The sequence below is a fragment of the Euprymna scolopes genome, chromosome 22 (assembly GCF_053919585.1).
Source record: "Euprymna scolopes isolate OS-2025 chromosome 22, ASM5391958v1, whole genome shotgun sequence".
NCBI classification, from domain to species: Eukaryota; Metazoa; Mollusca; class Cephalopoda; order Sepiida; family Sepiolidae; genus Euprymna; species Euprymna scolopes.
In genome coordinates, this window is record NC_136503.1 from 76,553,226 (window position 1) to 76,569,795 (window position 16,570).

At 31.5% G+C, this 16,570-nt stretch overlaps 1 protein-coding gene across 1 annotated transcript in view; it reads right to left on the minus strand.

The window, feature by feature from the left end:
* Nucleotides 1–2,838: 2,838 nt before the first annotated feature.
* Nucleotides 2,839–16,570, minus strand: part of LOC145243468 (uncharacterized) — a 132,680-nt gene continuing 118,948 nt past the window's right edge. The window contains exon 4 of the mRNA XM_080106403.1: nucleotides 2,839–3,015. Within this exon, the coding sequence (XP_079962529.1) occupies nucleotides 2,890–3,015 (126 nt within the window). The 3' untranslated portion in view covers nucleotides 2,839–2,889. The remainder of the gene's footprint in view (nucleotides 3,016–16,570) is intronic.

Consider the following 16,570-nt stretch of genomic DNA (forward strand, 5'->3'; position numbering starts at 1 on the left):
CCCCCCCCACACTTAACGTCAAATCTTGGTGAAAATGAACAGACGGTGCAGTTTTAGACCTTAACATATGCAAACTTGAGTTCTGCACCATGCAAAAAAAGAAATGACTAAGTCCATCATTTGCCCACTCTCCATTTAGCCCAAAAAGCCCCCCAGGCCTTAACATATTTAAATTTGAGTTCAGCACCATGTAAAACTGCTAAATAGACATACACAGAAAATTTTGGACAAATACGGTAAAATAGTCCCCAAAATGGAGTGTTTTTATCAGCCCTAAAAGAGCCCCTGGAGCACACCCAAGAGTTATCGTGAAGTATAGACAAACAAAATTATATAGAAATCAGTTACAACTTTTCAGGAAATTTTTAAAAAATCCAAGGCATCAATTTTTTTTATAAGCACAAAAGTGTCAATTTTAGCCATTTTAACCAAAAAGGTACCCCCTGGGAGTTTTCCCAGAAAATCTGTTCTGTTACTTTTTTACTCATATCATGTTTAATGTTTATGCAAAATTTCAAAAAATTCCAAGGTGTAGTTATTGAGAAAAGTGCGAACAGACGCATGAACGAATGGACAAACAGACGAACGGACACGGGTGAATTTACAGGTCCACCCTCCTTTTGTTGGAAGGACCAAAAACATAAAATAGAACAATGCAAACTCACAAGAGAAAACAATTCCATACATCGTGTATAAATTTGTGTGTATGATAAAGAACCCCTAAACGTTGCTGAGAGCTGTCACAGGGTATCTTTATCAGTAAGTTGATCAGTTCATCTCATTTGCGAAAGCCCTGCCTAATCTGTTTTAATGTCAACTCTCACACACTGAAAAAACAGCTACAAATGCAAAATTTCTCACTATACTGACTTCAGGATTGGAAATCCCATGTCCAGATCTTTTGTCTTACTCAGCCCCTCCCCTATCCTTTTTCTTCTCGCGCACACTTCCTAATTTGCATATGCCTTTTTATGAGGCTACCACTGCTGCTGCTAATCTCCCCACAACCAGCCATCCTTTGCCGTCGCCGCTGCCACTTTCCCACGCACTCATGTGCACCGTGTTACATAGCATTTTAAAATAAACATATTTTATGTAAATGCGTACTTTTGCACATGTACGTTTTCCACAGTGAGCAATCAAGAAGACAAATTCATAAAACAATAATTTTTTTTTTTTTTTTTTTTTTTTTTTACGTAAGTGCGCGGTCTTTCATTCTTTTATGCACACTGGTGAATCATTGTCAACCATGGTGAGGTATTATTTTTCTTTTTTTAAACTTCCGACGTTTTTTTTTTGTTTTGTTTTTTTAATTTATTTGCGCACTAGTTGTTGTTGTTCCACAGCGTTTCGGCCAACTATTCCTCCGCCTTCGTCAGCTTGTTAACTACAACAGGATAGAAATGCTGAATCTTCAGTAATTACTGCCTTCCATAGTTGTTATCGTCTAACCACAGTTTAGCCAATTAATCCTCTGGCCGGCTTTGGGTGGGATTGAAACCGCTATCTTCAGACAATACTCATCTGGAACTGTAGAGATTCAACGTCTCTATCCACTGCGCCACGGGCATTGTCTGAAGATAGCAGTTTCAATCCTACCACAAGCAGGCCAGAGGATTAGTTGACCAAAAACTTGGTGAGACGACAACAACTATGGAAGGCAGTAATTACTGAAGATACAGTTGAAGATTCAGGATTTCTATCCTATCACAGTTAACAACCTGACGAAGGCCAGAAGAATAATTGGCCGAAACGTCGTGGAACAACAACTAAAAAAGGATGAGGAGTGCACAAATAAAATAAAAAATATACAAATTACTCATCTCAAAATTCCAATAATTAAATAATATATTCCAACGACTTCTTCCCTTTTTTTGTTTTGTGGATTATTTCTAATACTCTCCGTGCTCCACAGTATCACTGTCAAGCTGTCCTCCGAAATTATCAAATTCTACCTATTCCACTCATAGTTTACAATCTCCTCATCGTCCAACTGACTATCTCTTTACCCCTTATCCTCAACTGACCCTGACAAGGTACAAAACCGACTTTGCAATATGATGGAGGGTGTCCTCTCCTCTTTCCTGTTACCTTTTATTTTCACAGAAGAGACGTAGCGAGTCTATCTATGGTCTATCTTTTATATTTTGACTAGCGAGGGTGCCCGGTGTTGCCCTGGTGTTTGGGGGAAAAAAAAAAAGTGCTAGTAGGCAGGCAGGCTCAAACCCGTGATACAAAGGCTGAAAAAAAAAAAAAGAATGAAAGAAAAGCTGACATCTTATGCGACAGGAAGTGAAAAGCGTTCAAATTTAGTCATGTCAATCCAAAAGTTGACTTGAAATGAATAAGTTAAGAATCACGCAGGCACAGAAATGAACGTTGGCTGAAAGCCAGTTAAGCTTTCACCTTTCTGCCGTATTTTGCTTCCCCACGATGTTGAGAAAAATCAGCTCCCCTCCCAAAAAGCAATTGTCTGATATGAAGGGTTTCCCCAACATTGTTCAAAGCTAATTGCCAGGAAAATGATCCCCCTACTCTAATATCTGAAATATTTAATTGGACTGGGCTTATATTTTTTCAGACTGTATATATGTAATTGCAAAAAAAAAAAAAAAAAAAAAAAAAAAAAGTAGAATTTGATTTTTATTTTGGGATAAATTACGACATATCCAAAAAAATTTTTTTGCATTTTTATATTGATGTGTTGCTAACAACATCTACAAACTTTATTGTTTGAACTTCTGGATTGATTAAATAGCCTCGCCACCCAAATATAACTTTCTTTACATCTGAGTTCTCATCTGTCTTCATGTTTTGAAAAGGGCATTATCCAACAAGTCATTTTTATTTTTTTATTATCAAAAATATTTTACAATTATATAGCGATAATCACGAGAAATATTCTTTTTCAAATTTCTTGAAGTCTTCTTCATCGAAAGCTGTCTCTTGTGGTTTCGGTTTCTTCTTATGTTTCCTGAGGACTTTCTGGGGGCACATCTGACTTTTTAAGACAATCTGGAAAAAATAGAAAGAAGAAAAAAATAAATAAGGACGTTCAATTCTAACATGAAATAATGGTTGACAGAGCAAGCTACCCTCCACGCATCGATTAAATAAAATGTTCCATTCAAAATTCTGTGCAGGTTCCCGAGTTTGACTGGATGAACTTAAAGAAAGTTGGAGGTTACACGGACATTGTGACAACTAAATAGGCATTACGTTTCTGAAGTTTTCAGATGGGGATTAATTATGCGTATTATTTGATTTCTTTGGACTACTGCTTTCATCTTGAGTGTTTTTTTTGTTTTTTTTTTTACACAGTGATCACCACTTATCAAGGCCCGGAAGCCACTCAGGGATAAGGGTTATTGCAAGTACATTATGTTAGTGAGGAGATTTGCTGAAGTGTTTACTTAAGGGGGCGGTTCATTAGGAATTTGTTAACATTGGACTTGAAGACATCCAAGTTGTAGTCCGGAGGGAAGCAGGCAGACGGAACAGAGTTCCACAGGCGTGCAGTTCTAAGAAAGAAGCTTTGTTCATGGAATCCGCGTTTTGATTTAGGCACAGATATAGAGTGGGGGAAATTTTTCACAGTGGATTCAGCTAGACGGGTGTTTTTCGTGAAAGATTGGCGAGAGGGGACCAGAGATTGGAGTTCAGACGAGCTATTTTCACAACTCTTTCTTTTGAAGAATTCTTTCGGGAATCTTTCTTTTATTAGAAAAAATCCAGAGTTCAACAGAACAATTCCTGAGTTCAACAAGATATACCTGAAGGAAATCGGAAATTATATCGACAAAACACTGTGAAAACAGCATTCAGGATGAGAAACGTAGAACCCAAATAACATGAATAAATAAGCATTTCTCTCAAATTCAAGAGCGATAGCAGCCTTCTATCATGTCTGAAAGTGACACGACAAGCAAGATCGGAGATGTGCCGCTATACAACGCATGCTCTCTACTGATCCAAGTTATGGCAACAGGGCCATTGCCAACACCCTCAAAATACAAATCTGAACGGTTCAATGCTTGAGAGCACAGATCAACAAAGGTTCCAGCCACAGTTATGGTCTTTGGTGTGGTTTCAAGTGAGGGCCACATCATGCCACCTCACATCTTCAAAGTCAGCTTGAAAGTCAACACCAAAGTGTACCTGGATGTGCCGAGGAGTGTGATCTCCTGATGCAATCCGGTGGCTACTGGCAGACCCTGGATGTGGCAGTAGAACTTGGTGGCAATCCACAAATCCAAAGAGACCCAGGCTTGGCTTCAGAAAGAGTGTTACGACTACCCTTCTCTCCCAGGAACCCCTCCTCCCCCCACCTGAACTCACTGGACTACATACATCAAGAACATCAACATGACCTCTAGCCTGATTGCCGCAACCCACCAAGTATTCACCGAACTCCCACCAGGGCTTGTGGAAAAAGCATGCTCCAGTTCCGAACCAATATCGAGGCGATGATTGAGGCTGAAGGCGGCTACATTGAATAGATGTCAGCTCTACTACGTAATCAAGTTACCCGAATCGATTTTTTCAATGAATGTTTTAAAATAAAGCTGTATTGTTTTTTTAGGGCAACAACTTAATCATTCCACACTGTAGAATGTTATAATGACATTTATTTTAATATTTTACATAAAAAAACTAGTCTTTACTTTGAAATTTGTTTTATAAACAGCCAAGTTTTTCTTAAATTTTATTTTTGTTATTATACATTTTCTTTTATACAAGTATTTTTTAACAAAAATTGTTCACATAAAATTATTCTGTACACTGAATTGGTTGTTTCTTTTATCCAAATATTAAAATGAATAAATATCCAAAATATTTAATTTTACAAAAAAAAAAAAAAAAAAAAAAATCTAAAAAAAAATAAATAAATAAATAAATAAAATAAACAAAATGGTTGATTAGGTGATAGCAAAAAATGCAATTTTGTCTTCAAATGTTTTTTTTCTTTTTAAGAAAAAAATAATCACAAATAAAACCGTTCTGAAAAACAATCAAATTACAAAAAAGAATAATAAAATAACATTGTTAAATTTTTAATCATAAGAAAACTGGAAAACATTACATTGACATTACTCAAAAAAATGTCCACTTTGCAAATAGTGGAACTCAAAACGGAAGAACAAACTTGATGATAGCCATTAAATAAATAAATTAATAATAAATGACAACTATAAATAAACAAATAATTTTGCAAGTGCTAGAAAAGTGTAAAATCATTTGGAAATAAATATATACAGTATTTTATTGTTCATTTTGATTTTTAAAATTTTATTTATTTTTTACACAAGAAGAAACAAGTTTTGACAAAATTTCTAGTCGATAATTGTTAAAAAGAAATTTCTATACATGAACATAAGATATAAATTTTATATATGATAAAAATTTTGGAAGAACAAAACGTATGTTATATAGACTAGTTATTGTGAAAAAAATATTTCAAACTTCAGGGAAAACAAATATGGGTGCTTCTAGATTATCAGAACGAAATTGTGTAGTCGATAAATGGAGTTTTCAGATAAAAGATAATGGTTTCTACTGATATTTTTTTTTGTCAATTCTAATAATTTACAATGTTAGCTTATAAATCATGCAATCAAATATAAGATGAACATTACTGAATTATTAATAAAAAAGAAAACAACTTTAATCGTGTTAGCAATTGAAAATGTTTATAAAATAAATCGAAACAGAAAATTACCTCTCTTTTAAACTCTCCTGCATCTTACATAAGCAAATACGATCGTTTTCTTCAATTTTTTTTTTTTTTTTTAATAAATAATTTGTTAACTCATAGATTTTCGTAATTTTTGGATATAATCATCTTTAAAATATGAGGAATATGTAGATACCATTGTTTTCACGTGAAATTCAGTATTACGATTTCTGAAATTTCGTTCTGATAGTGTAGAAGCGCCCACCAAATATGTTTTTATTTATTATTTTCATATAAAGACGGATTTGTCATCCATCTTGAATTTTAGTTTAAACGTGTTTTTGTATAGTTTTATTTTCAAATCATGATGAGACATCTGACTTAGCGGTATTCATGCAGATCTGTTGAGCTGGCTCCTTTTACAGAACAAACAGAACTTTTCATTTTTTAGCTAGGAATTTCTCCAAGTTCTACTGTTCTCATCTTGAGTGTTCTTTTTCACGTTTCGGCCGATGTGTAACCACCGACCTTATTCAGCTGTATCTTATGGAACTAGGGAATGTTTCTGTGAAATGTTCATTTCCTTAGCTAAGAACTGCATCTAACTGGACCATCACCACGGGGCATCTTCTAGATCAACTCGTAAAACTATCTGCCATTAATCATACAATACAACTCATTGCATTTAAAATTATTTTTGGTTGGTTGTTTCTGTTTTATGGCATATCAACCCTTTTCAGGTTATTTAATGCCAAATCCAGTGATTTCGAAGAAAAATTTATTAGAGTATATTTGTCTTTTTTTTTTTTCAAGTCGGTTTCTGTTTAACCCATAGTTGGGACCCTAACAGATATTACCAATCTGGGTCAGAGTGGACCTGGGAGCAATGGCAATTAAAGGGTGGCTCCACACTCCCTAAAGTCTGCAAGATAGGGCCTCACCATTGGATATAGTTTAAAGTCATATCCAGGACCAGCATCTAAAATTAATAAGTGAGAGTAAGTGGTTGCGTCAAAAAATAACAGATATGTTTGTCATTAAAAAAATAACAGATATGTTTGTCATTAAAAAAATAACAGATATGTTTGTCATTAAAAAAATAACATATGTTTGTCATTAAAAAAATAACATATGTTTGTCATTAAAAAAATAACATATGTTTGTCATTAAAAAAATAACAGATATGTTTGTCATTAAAAAAATAACAGATATGTTTGTCATTAAAAAAATAACAGATATGTTTGTCATTAAAAAAATAACAGATATGTTTGTCATTAAAAAAATAACAGATATGTTTGTCATTAAAAAAATAACAGATATGTTTGTCATTAAAAAAATAACAGATATGTTTGTCATTAAAAAAATAACAGATATGTTTGTCATTAAAAAAATAACAGATATGTTTGTCATTAAAAAAATAACAGATATATTTGTCATTAAAAAAATAACATGTTTGTCATTAAAAAAATAACATGTTTGTCATTAAAAAAAAAGTGGTACGTGTGCATTTTATGGACCGTGCTGCAATAATTACGTTATTCTTGTGTGCAGAGACATTATTGAAATAGAAATGTGTAGTTCCAAGTAAAAAAAAAAATGGGCGTGGGGGTCAGCATAAATCCAGTCAGAGAAGTTTTTTTCAATAAAAATAACTAATCCAGTCACAATCAGCAAAAAAGTACTGGTCTTTTCATGTTCAAACAGAAAGATATCAGTGAAGAATTCAAAGAGAATCTCCATGTTTTCTAAAACGGTTCTGGCATCTGATTGGTTCGTTCTCATCACACATGGTTATAAACAGAATCGCTCAAATCTTTGTAATCAGCAGATAAAGGAGACTTCTTTAACTAACCTACTTTATGAAGATCATGGTTTTGTGACTAGCTTCCTAGGCGGTAAATAAGATGACGATTTTGCTTTTACATATCGTAACCTTTATCCATTTTATAATTTGTTATTCTTAAATAAAAAAAATTATATCTCAAATAAAAAATGTAGTTTTAAAACAGTTTACATAAAAAAAAAAAATAGTCTTCATTTTTGAATTTTTTTCTTACAAATATTCAACTGCACCATAATAAACTGAATGTTTTCTTTTCTCAAATTTTATTAGTTTTTATTATAAAAATATATTTTTTTATGTAAGTATTTTTGGAACAGGCCTAACTTTATGAAGGTCATGGCTTATCCAAGTGTGTTGCTTCTTAAAACCACATCTGAGCCGCATGGCAAGATGGTAAATAATATATCAATTTTGTTTTAACATATTGCAACCTTTATCCATTTGATAATTTGTTATTCTTAAATTATTGATTAATATGTTTGAAACTGAGTGGATTGATTGCAGCAACGTTGAGCCTGGTCAGTACAAAAATGGGTGACCATTTTGGAATTCCAGGTGCTGTATGTGCTCATTACTTATCTCCCCATTCTTTCCAGCCATCTAGCACTTCTCCTTGCCACTCAACTCAAACAGTGCCAGTTCAAAAGTGTGGCTGTTGTGAACTGTGCAACTCTTGCCTCACAATTACTCGCGCAGCTACCCTTACAGTAGGTATCCGTTGTGTCTTGAGACTGAACAAAGGCAACATCGATCGGATTGATGAAAGCAGTCTTCAGTGAACGGTCTAAGGAAGACTAACCAACACAAAAAGTGGGAGAGCAACATCACGGAATGTTGTCATTTGAAAACCACTGTCAAAAATTTTCCCCACTCTTTATCTGTGCCTGAACCAAAACGTAGATTCCATGAACAAAGCTTCTTTCTTAGACAGTGCACGCCTGTGGAACTCTGTTCCGTCTGCCTGCTTCCCACCTGACTACAATTTGGACGTCTTCAGGTCCAACTTAAACAAATTCCTGATGAACCGCCCCCTTAAGTAGACACTTTATCAAGTCTCAACATTAGCGTACTGTACACGCAATAACCCTTATCCTCGAGTGGCTTCCAGGCCTTGATAAGTGGTGACCACCCTGTAAAAAAAAAAAAAAAAAAAAAAACTAGAAGTGTCAGAATATATCATTAATAGCAGCAGCGGTGCACTTATGGTCTAGCGGGGCTGCGAGTAGTGAGCAAGTTAAATGTTTAGCCTCTTTGCTTTAGCTTTTAAATTTTGCTAAATTCTATTAAACGATAAATAATCAGTAGAGCTGGGGCAACAGAATATTCTCATCACCTTTTTGACTCTTTAGTATATATCTGACACAGCTAGATACAGTTAATTAACTGAGAACCACGACACTGTATATAAGAACATATAACGGATATATACTCGAGAGTCAAAACAATGAAAAGAATATGCTGTTGTCATAGGCCTAATAATCAGTAAGAATAAAGTAATAAAATTAATTCACAGAACGTAACAATTCCGCATCCCTTTCATGGTCCCTTATGAGGATTGGAATAAATATCAATAGTAAATCTTATCTGTTGGTAAGACATAATCACGTCGACACAACGATTCTTGTTAGATCTCCAAAGTTAAAAAACCACTCAGCCTGATCAGTAGCAGATGGGTGACCTTTCGTAACAGAGCCGGAGCTACAGTAACAATATCTCACATATGCAAATGAGCAATCCAGTGCACAAGGTGGCATGGCAGCAGAGGAAGAGAAAGGAAAAAAAAAAACAGAGGAAAAATCAAAACCATGTTGGCGGCAACAGCAAGGTGAAACATGTGCCAGCGAAAGAGATTAGAAAAACCCACAAAAAAAGATACAGGTTGCCCAAAACAGCACTAAAAGGTTTTGAACTTAAATAGATTCTTTATTTTTGATAACTTTCTGTAATTTTAACACAATCTGACTAAGATATTAGAAATTTTTTTTAAACCAAAATGCAAAATTCAAACAATCTTTATTTATGAAAAATGTCTTTTAAATGTTGCCCATTTTCAGTTTTGCATATGTGTGCTCTTTCCAAAACATTATTCATGACAAATTGCAGAATCTCTGGATTGCGATTTAACTCCATTATTTCGTTCCTGATATTTTCCTTCAATTCTTGCAAGGTTCGGGGTTTGTTAACATAGACTCTTTCTTTAAGATATACCCACAAGAAAAAGTCGGGGCAAGTCAAGTCTGGGGAATGTGGTGACCATTTGACATTGCCATAGCGAGTGATAACATTGACCCCTGATTTTGGTAAAACTATTTCACAACTTGTGTATGTTGTTCAATGCGCTACTTATTCATAACTAATTTACAAAATATTTGTAAAATATCTTAAATAAAGAAAAAAAATAATTATTAATGGTACAAAATGACTTTTTTGGACACCCTATACTTGTAAAACCAAGATGCAGGTGTGATTTGGAAAGTACCCTTAATAAATGCCTTTTGTTAAAACTAAATAAAAAAAATGCCGAGTTGAATTTCTTTCCCTATTTTTTTTTTTTTTGTTCCTTTGCAATAGTCTTCGCATGCAACATGTGGTTCCATGTTAAAACATAACTACAACGTTACATATTTGGGAATACCAGACAGCTTCCTGCAAGAACTATCAAAACCTAACGTTTTCATCTCCTCTGAATGGGATATAAATTCGATTGGGGACTGCTTGTGAATTTAATATCTCCATGACATTTCTCCCTTCAACCTGCCTAATGTGAATACCACTGATTTTTGAAGAATAATTTAATAAATGATTTTTATTTTTAAAAAAATTCCTCAAATTTGTAGCTTACGAAACTGAAATTGGCATCCAATAACTACGGATCAAAATTCATGCAAATCTGAAATATCTTAATTTTCAAATCGGGAGAAGGTTGGTGACATATGCTCCTGCTCCTTAACAAACATTTTTTAAAAAATACACAAAAATGATTTTTCAGGAATATTTATATTTACTGTAAAGTAGGATGCCATTAGGCAGCTCAACAGTCTATCCATCAACTGTTTGCTATGATTTTTCAATGAATCTTGAACCAGAATCTTGAAGGCATACATATGGTCAGTTCTCCTTTACGGCTGCGACTGTTGGACAGTAACAAAGACAGCTAAAAGTCGTTTAGAAGTAACGGAGATATGGTTTTTAAGGAGAATTCTACGAATGTCATAGGACAGAAAGGAAGATAAATGAAGACGTTATGCATAAGGCAGAGTACAACAGATTACAACTCAACTAGTGCGACCTATGGAAATTCCACAGAGGACTCCTATGTAATATATTGATATTGACATTCTGTAGATGTTCAGTGTAAATGGAGACACTCTGATATTATTGTAGCTATTTTGTTACTGCAAACGTATTTATCTAAGCTACCACGAATGCCCTACAAATCCCGGTTGTAAACTACGCTTAAATATGATATTTTAATTTTTCCGGATTTTGTATATATTATTATAGAGTTAATGCTCTATCGATTTTTATATACTATAAAATTGTGATTTCAAAAATAAAAATATATCCATATGACTTGGGTGCATTAGTTTGAATCGAAACTGAAATAAAAAATTACGAAAGAAATATGTGTGTGTGTATATATATATATATATATATATATATACACATATATATATATATATAGATAATTTGAAAGAAATATGTGTATATATATATATATATATATAGATAATTTGAAAGAAATATGTGTATATATATATATATATATATATAATTTGAAAGAAATATGTGTATATATATATATATATATATATATATATATATATATATATACATAATTTGAAAGAAATATGTGTGTATATATATATATATATATCTACATAATTTGAAAGAAATATGTGTGTGTTTATATATATATATATATATATATATACATAATTTGAAAGAAATATGTGTATGTATATATATATATAATTTGAAAAAAATATGTGTATGTGTATATATATATATATATATATATAATTTGAAAAAATATGTGTATGTGTGTATATATATATATATATATAATTTGAAAAAAATATGTGTATGTGTGTATATATATATATATATATATATATAATTTGAAAAAATGTGTATATATATATAGGCACCGCCAAAAATGGCCGCAAAATCCAGTTGTTGTTGTTTTTTAAAACTAAATTACATTTATTAAAATCCATTATTTCTGAGTAACTTTTTTTTTTCCAGAAAGATAAAACCCTGAATTTTATCATATAGAAAACAGAATAATGTAAAACTTTTTCTACTATTTTTAATTCAATTTTAAATGTTAAATTTTCCCAAAAAGTTAACAATTGTTATTTTTTGTCTTGCACAAAAAACGTACTTAAATATTTAAAAAAAAGGGTTTTTGAAATAATTTATTTATTCATTTATTGTCTAACTAAGATTTAGGATGATTTTCTAAGAGAATATGCAAAAATATTATAATATAAGTACCTGAATTTCAAATAATTCCACTTATTCATATATGTAACCAGATATTTCGCGTCGCCGAAGAGTTCAGATCGACTCTGTTTACGTTTTCTTTCGATGAGACGAAAACTATGGAAGACTAAACAGGCCAAAAAAACTTATTTTTCAGTGACGAAAATTTCAATGTATTATTAAGCTGAGGCTGGCCAGTACCAGATGGGCGACCATTTGTATGAGTTTGGTTTTTAATGTGTATGTGTGTGGGGGCCAGGCTCCCAAAAATGGGGGGAGGGGCAATTTAAAGCAGAATAAAAAAAAATTATTTCAGCGCGTTTGGTCCACCGTAGTCGAAAGGCGGCAAACGTTTTCAAACGAGATCGAAAAAAATGATGCTATTTTTAACACAAAGGGCACAATATTTATCGAATTTTTTTTTTTTGTATCGATTATTCAAAGCATGCTCTGTTTAATAATGGTCATGCATTATTCGGCTCGCTAAAAAAAAATTGTTAATTTATTTATCAAAAATTTTAAAATGGCTTTTTTCGTATAAATATAAAAAAAAATTTTTTTTTGTTTTGCTTAACTTAAATTAATTATTTTACTTAACATATTCACCGAATTTCACACTTCAAAACTCAAAAGCGGGATAATTAAACACAATCGAAGTTCTGATATTCAGACGTCAAAATAAGGTATGCAAACAATTTTTTTTTTTTTTTTTTTAATCTATAATTCTGTCCCTTACAACAACACAATATGTTTTGTTCAGTTTCAGATGATTATTTTAAGCATATTTGTTCCCACTTCAAAACAAGGGGGGGTTTTGTAAGCAAAAAAAAATATATATATAAATATCGTTTATGAAAAATAAGTACACTGTTATAAAGTTCATTCTTCTCCTAATAATCGCTGAAAATTTCGTATTGATCGGATAATTACCTGATTTTTGGTAGATTTTTAAAAAGACGGTCCGTCAAAAAGTACTGACCTGCCCCCCCAGTTTTGGCGGTGCCTAATATATATATATATATATATACACATAATTTGAAAGAAATATGTGTATATATATATATATAATTTGAAAGAAATATGTGTGTATATATATATGTATATATACATAATTTGAAAGAAATATGTGTATATATATGTATATATATATATATATATATACATAATTTGAAAGAAATATGTGTGTGTATATATATATATACATAATTTGAAAGAAATATGTGAGTGTATATATATATATACATAATTTGAAAGAAATATGTGTGTGTATATATATATATATACATAATTTGAAAGAAATATGTGTGTGTGTATATATATACATAATTTGAAAGAAATATATATATATATATATATATATACATAATTTGAAAGAAATATATATATATACATAATTTGAAAGAAATATATATATATATATACATAATTTGAAAGAAATATATATATATATATATATATATATTTTGTGTACAGAAAGTTGTTAGTTGAGACAGATCATTGGTACCGTCGGTTTCAAGCCCGATAATAAGGCCCGTTTAAGGTATCCTTATCAAGCTCTCTTCAGCCAATATTCGTCTCTAGACGGTACCAATGATCTGTCTCAACTAACAACTTTCTGTATACAAAATATAAGTACGCTCTTAAAATTTGGATTTTCCTTTTAATTGAGCACTCTGCTGGAATTCTTTTTCCAAAAAAAAACTAATATATATATATATATATATATATATATAATTTGAAAGAAATATGTGCATATATATATATATATATATATATATATAAATATATATATATATATATATATAAATTTATATATAATTTTAGTTCCTTCAGTCATAATCGAAATCGAAACCGAAACCAAAACTTATGAAGATTTTTCGATAAAATTATTCATAAAAAAAAAATAAATAAATAAATTACTGAAGTGCCATCAGTTATAATCGAACCCGAAACCAAAAATTATGAAGAATTCTTGGTAAACTTATTTATGACAAGCAAAGGAAGTACATAACAATTAAACGACTCGGATGTAAGCATGACACAGAAAATAACACACACACTATCGTATTAATATATATAGATACCGTCCACGCCAGACAGTTAAAATTCTTTGGCCATTTAATCTGGGTGGTCGGCTTTGAAAAAAGCTTGATGTTAGGGGGGGGGGTAAAAATGACAGGAGAAAGAGCAGAGGAAGACAACAAACAACAAAATTCACTGACATTCTTAACTGGAGAACCATGATTATTGATGTCTGTAACAACAAACCTTGATACCTGAAGAAGAAGTATAATACCTATGGTTAACATTTATCAAAATCTTAGATATCTTCATTTTCATGTAGAACTTTCAAGCTCTCCTATGCTTAAACTAAGTAAAGCTCACATTACTCGCCTAGCAACCGTATTCAAAATTCATAGTGATTGGTTAATTACTTTTAAAGTTTAACAGATAAACAAGTATACATATTTAGCTTTATAGATGTAGAAAAAAGATGTGTGCGTGCGCGCGCGTGTGTGTATGTGTGTGTGTGTGCGCGCATGCGCGTCCCTGGTTTGTGAGAGGGAGGGAGATGTTGTCAGCTAAACATGACTGGCAATCTAAACTTCAATCGCGAGTTTTGCCAAATTGGCCTCATGAACACCTGCATCATTTTTCTTCCAGTCAGTCAACATTCGACTTTTGGTAATTTTAGTTCTTATTCTCGATTCTTGTATATTTAATCAGAAGTCAGAACATAGTTTCACCTACCCACGCCACAAACCCATATATATATATATATATATATATATATATATATATATATATATATATATATATATATATATCACTACTATTATATAAATGTTATTGTATATGTATGTGTGTGTGTGTGTGCGAGTTCCTCATAAGTTCCAAAACGACTCAGCCTTTTTTTTTTTCAAATTTCGCACAAAGATAATTTATATGTCTGGCAGTGTTCTTAGGTATGTTTTGTACAGAAATTCATCTGATAAATATCGAAAATCAAAAAGATCTGATCGTAAAAATAGTTCTTTTTCTTAAAGATAAAAAAGAATAATTTTTACAGGGGAATTTTTTATGTTACACACACACACACATATATATATATATATACACATAATTAAAAAACTCAAATGACCTTGTACCGAGTGTTGTAACCAGATTTCAGGTTGCGCATGTGCACATAAACATAAACCCATAACAGTGTAAACAAATAAACACAAATCGCTACTTTTACAGAATTTGACCTGCTCACTGAAATATTAACGTTATTATTCATAAATTATTATTTAACATGGAAGAGTGAGGATGTTTTGCAAATATTCTGTATTACAAGTATACTGTCGCAATTTTCTTACAAATAAATCAACTTTGATCCGTTGACTACTTATTGTTTTACTGTGTATGTTTTCAGCGTCCCAATTGTTTTTTTTTTTCGCGTTTAAATTATCTAAATAATTGTTAATACTTTCTACATTTTTTACATTGCGTTAAAGTTATTTTAACACAATTTTCTTACAAATAAATCTACTTTAACCTTTGACAACCACAAAAGCATTTTACAATGTATTGTTTTACTGTGTACGTTTTCAGTGTCCAAATTGTTTTGTTTTTTTTGCGTTTAAATGAAATGATATATCAAAATTTGAATAGTGTAGATTTACCTATAAGTATGCAAACCACTTATGATTCAATGGCTGTAAGTGTTTTTTTTTTTTAAATAAACAATTATAAACAGAACGACTCATAGAAATCTATATTCTTTTTTTCATTTTTAATATACTTTCATAGAAATGTTTCTGTTATGTCACAAAAACTATTTTTTTTACGTCACAAGTGTCACGCTCATACATTAATTCCATAGCTAATATAACATACTGACCCAACTGGTCACGGGTAGTCTAGTATATATATATATATATATATATATATATATATATATATATATATATATATATATATATATATATAAAATAAAATATGCATCAAGTGTGCTTAAAACTAAATCACAACGTAATATTAGGAAAATAAACAAATATTTTACTTGTTTGAAATTTATCACAAATATATTTCGGAGGTAGACTCCATCTTCAGTGTGTTTTTTTTTTTTTCTTTTTCTTCTTCCTTGCCATGTTGTAAATTTGGAGCAAAAATTCTGTTTGTATAGAGCCGCACGTTGTATCTGGCGGTTGTATTTTGAAATGTTTGAACTGTGCGTAGGTAGCGTGTGAATAACGTTATTCATCACTAATATATATACAGTGATGATCATATTTATTGGCACGGTAAAATAAAAGTTAAATTTTGTCTAATAAATTCTAAAAAAGGGATTAAATTAAAGAAAATAACAAAGTATATTATGTATTTTTAACTGGCCTTTCCGATGCAGCAATCGGATTTTAGAAAAAATAAATAACAAAGGAACAACAAACATAATTGCAAAAAACCCTTGTTCAAAATAATTGGCACGATTTATTTAATAATCAATTGTATAGCCTTTGGCTTTGATTACCTTCCTCAGTCGCTTTTCATAGTTTACAACCAAGTTGTTGCACTCTTCA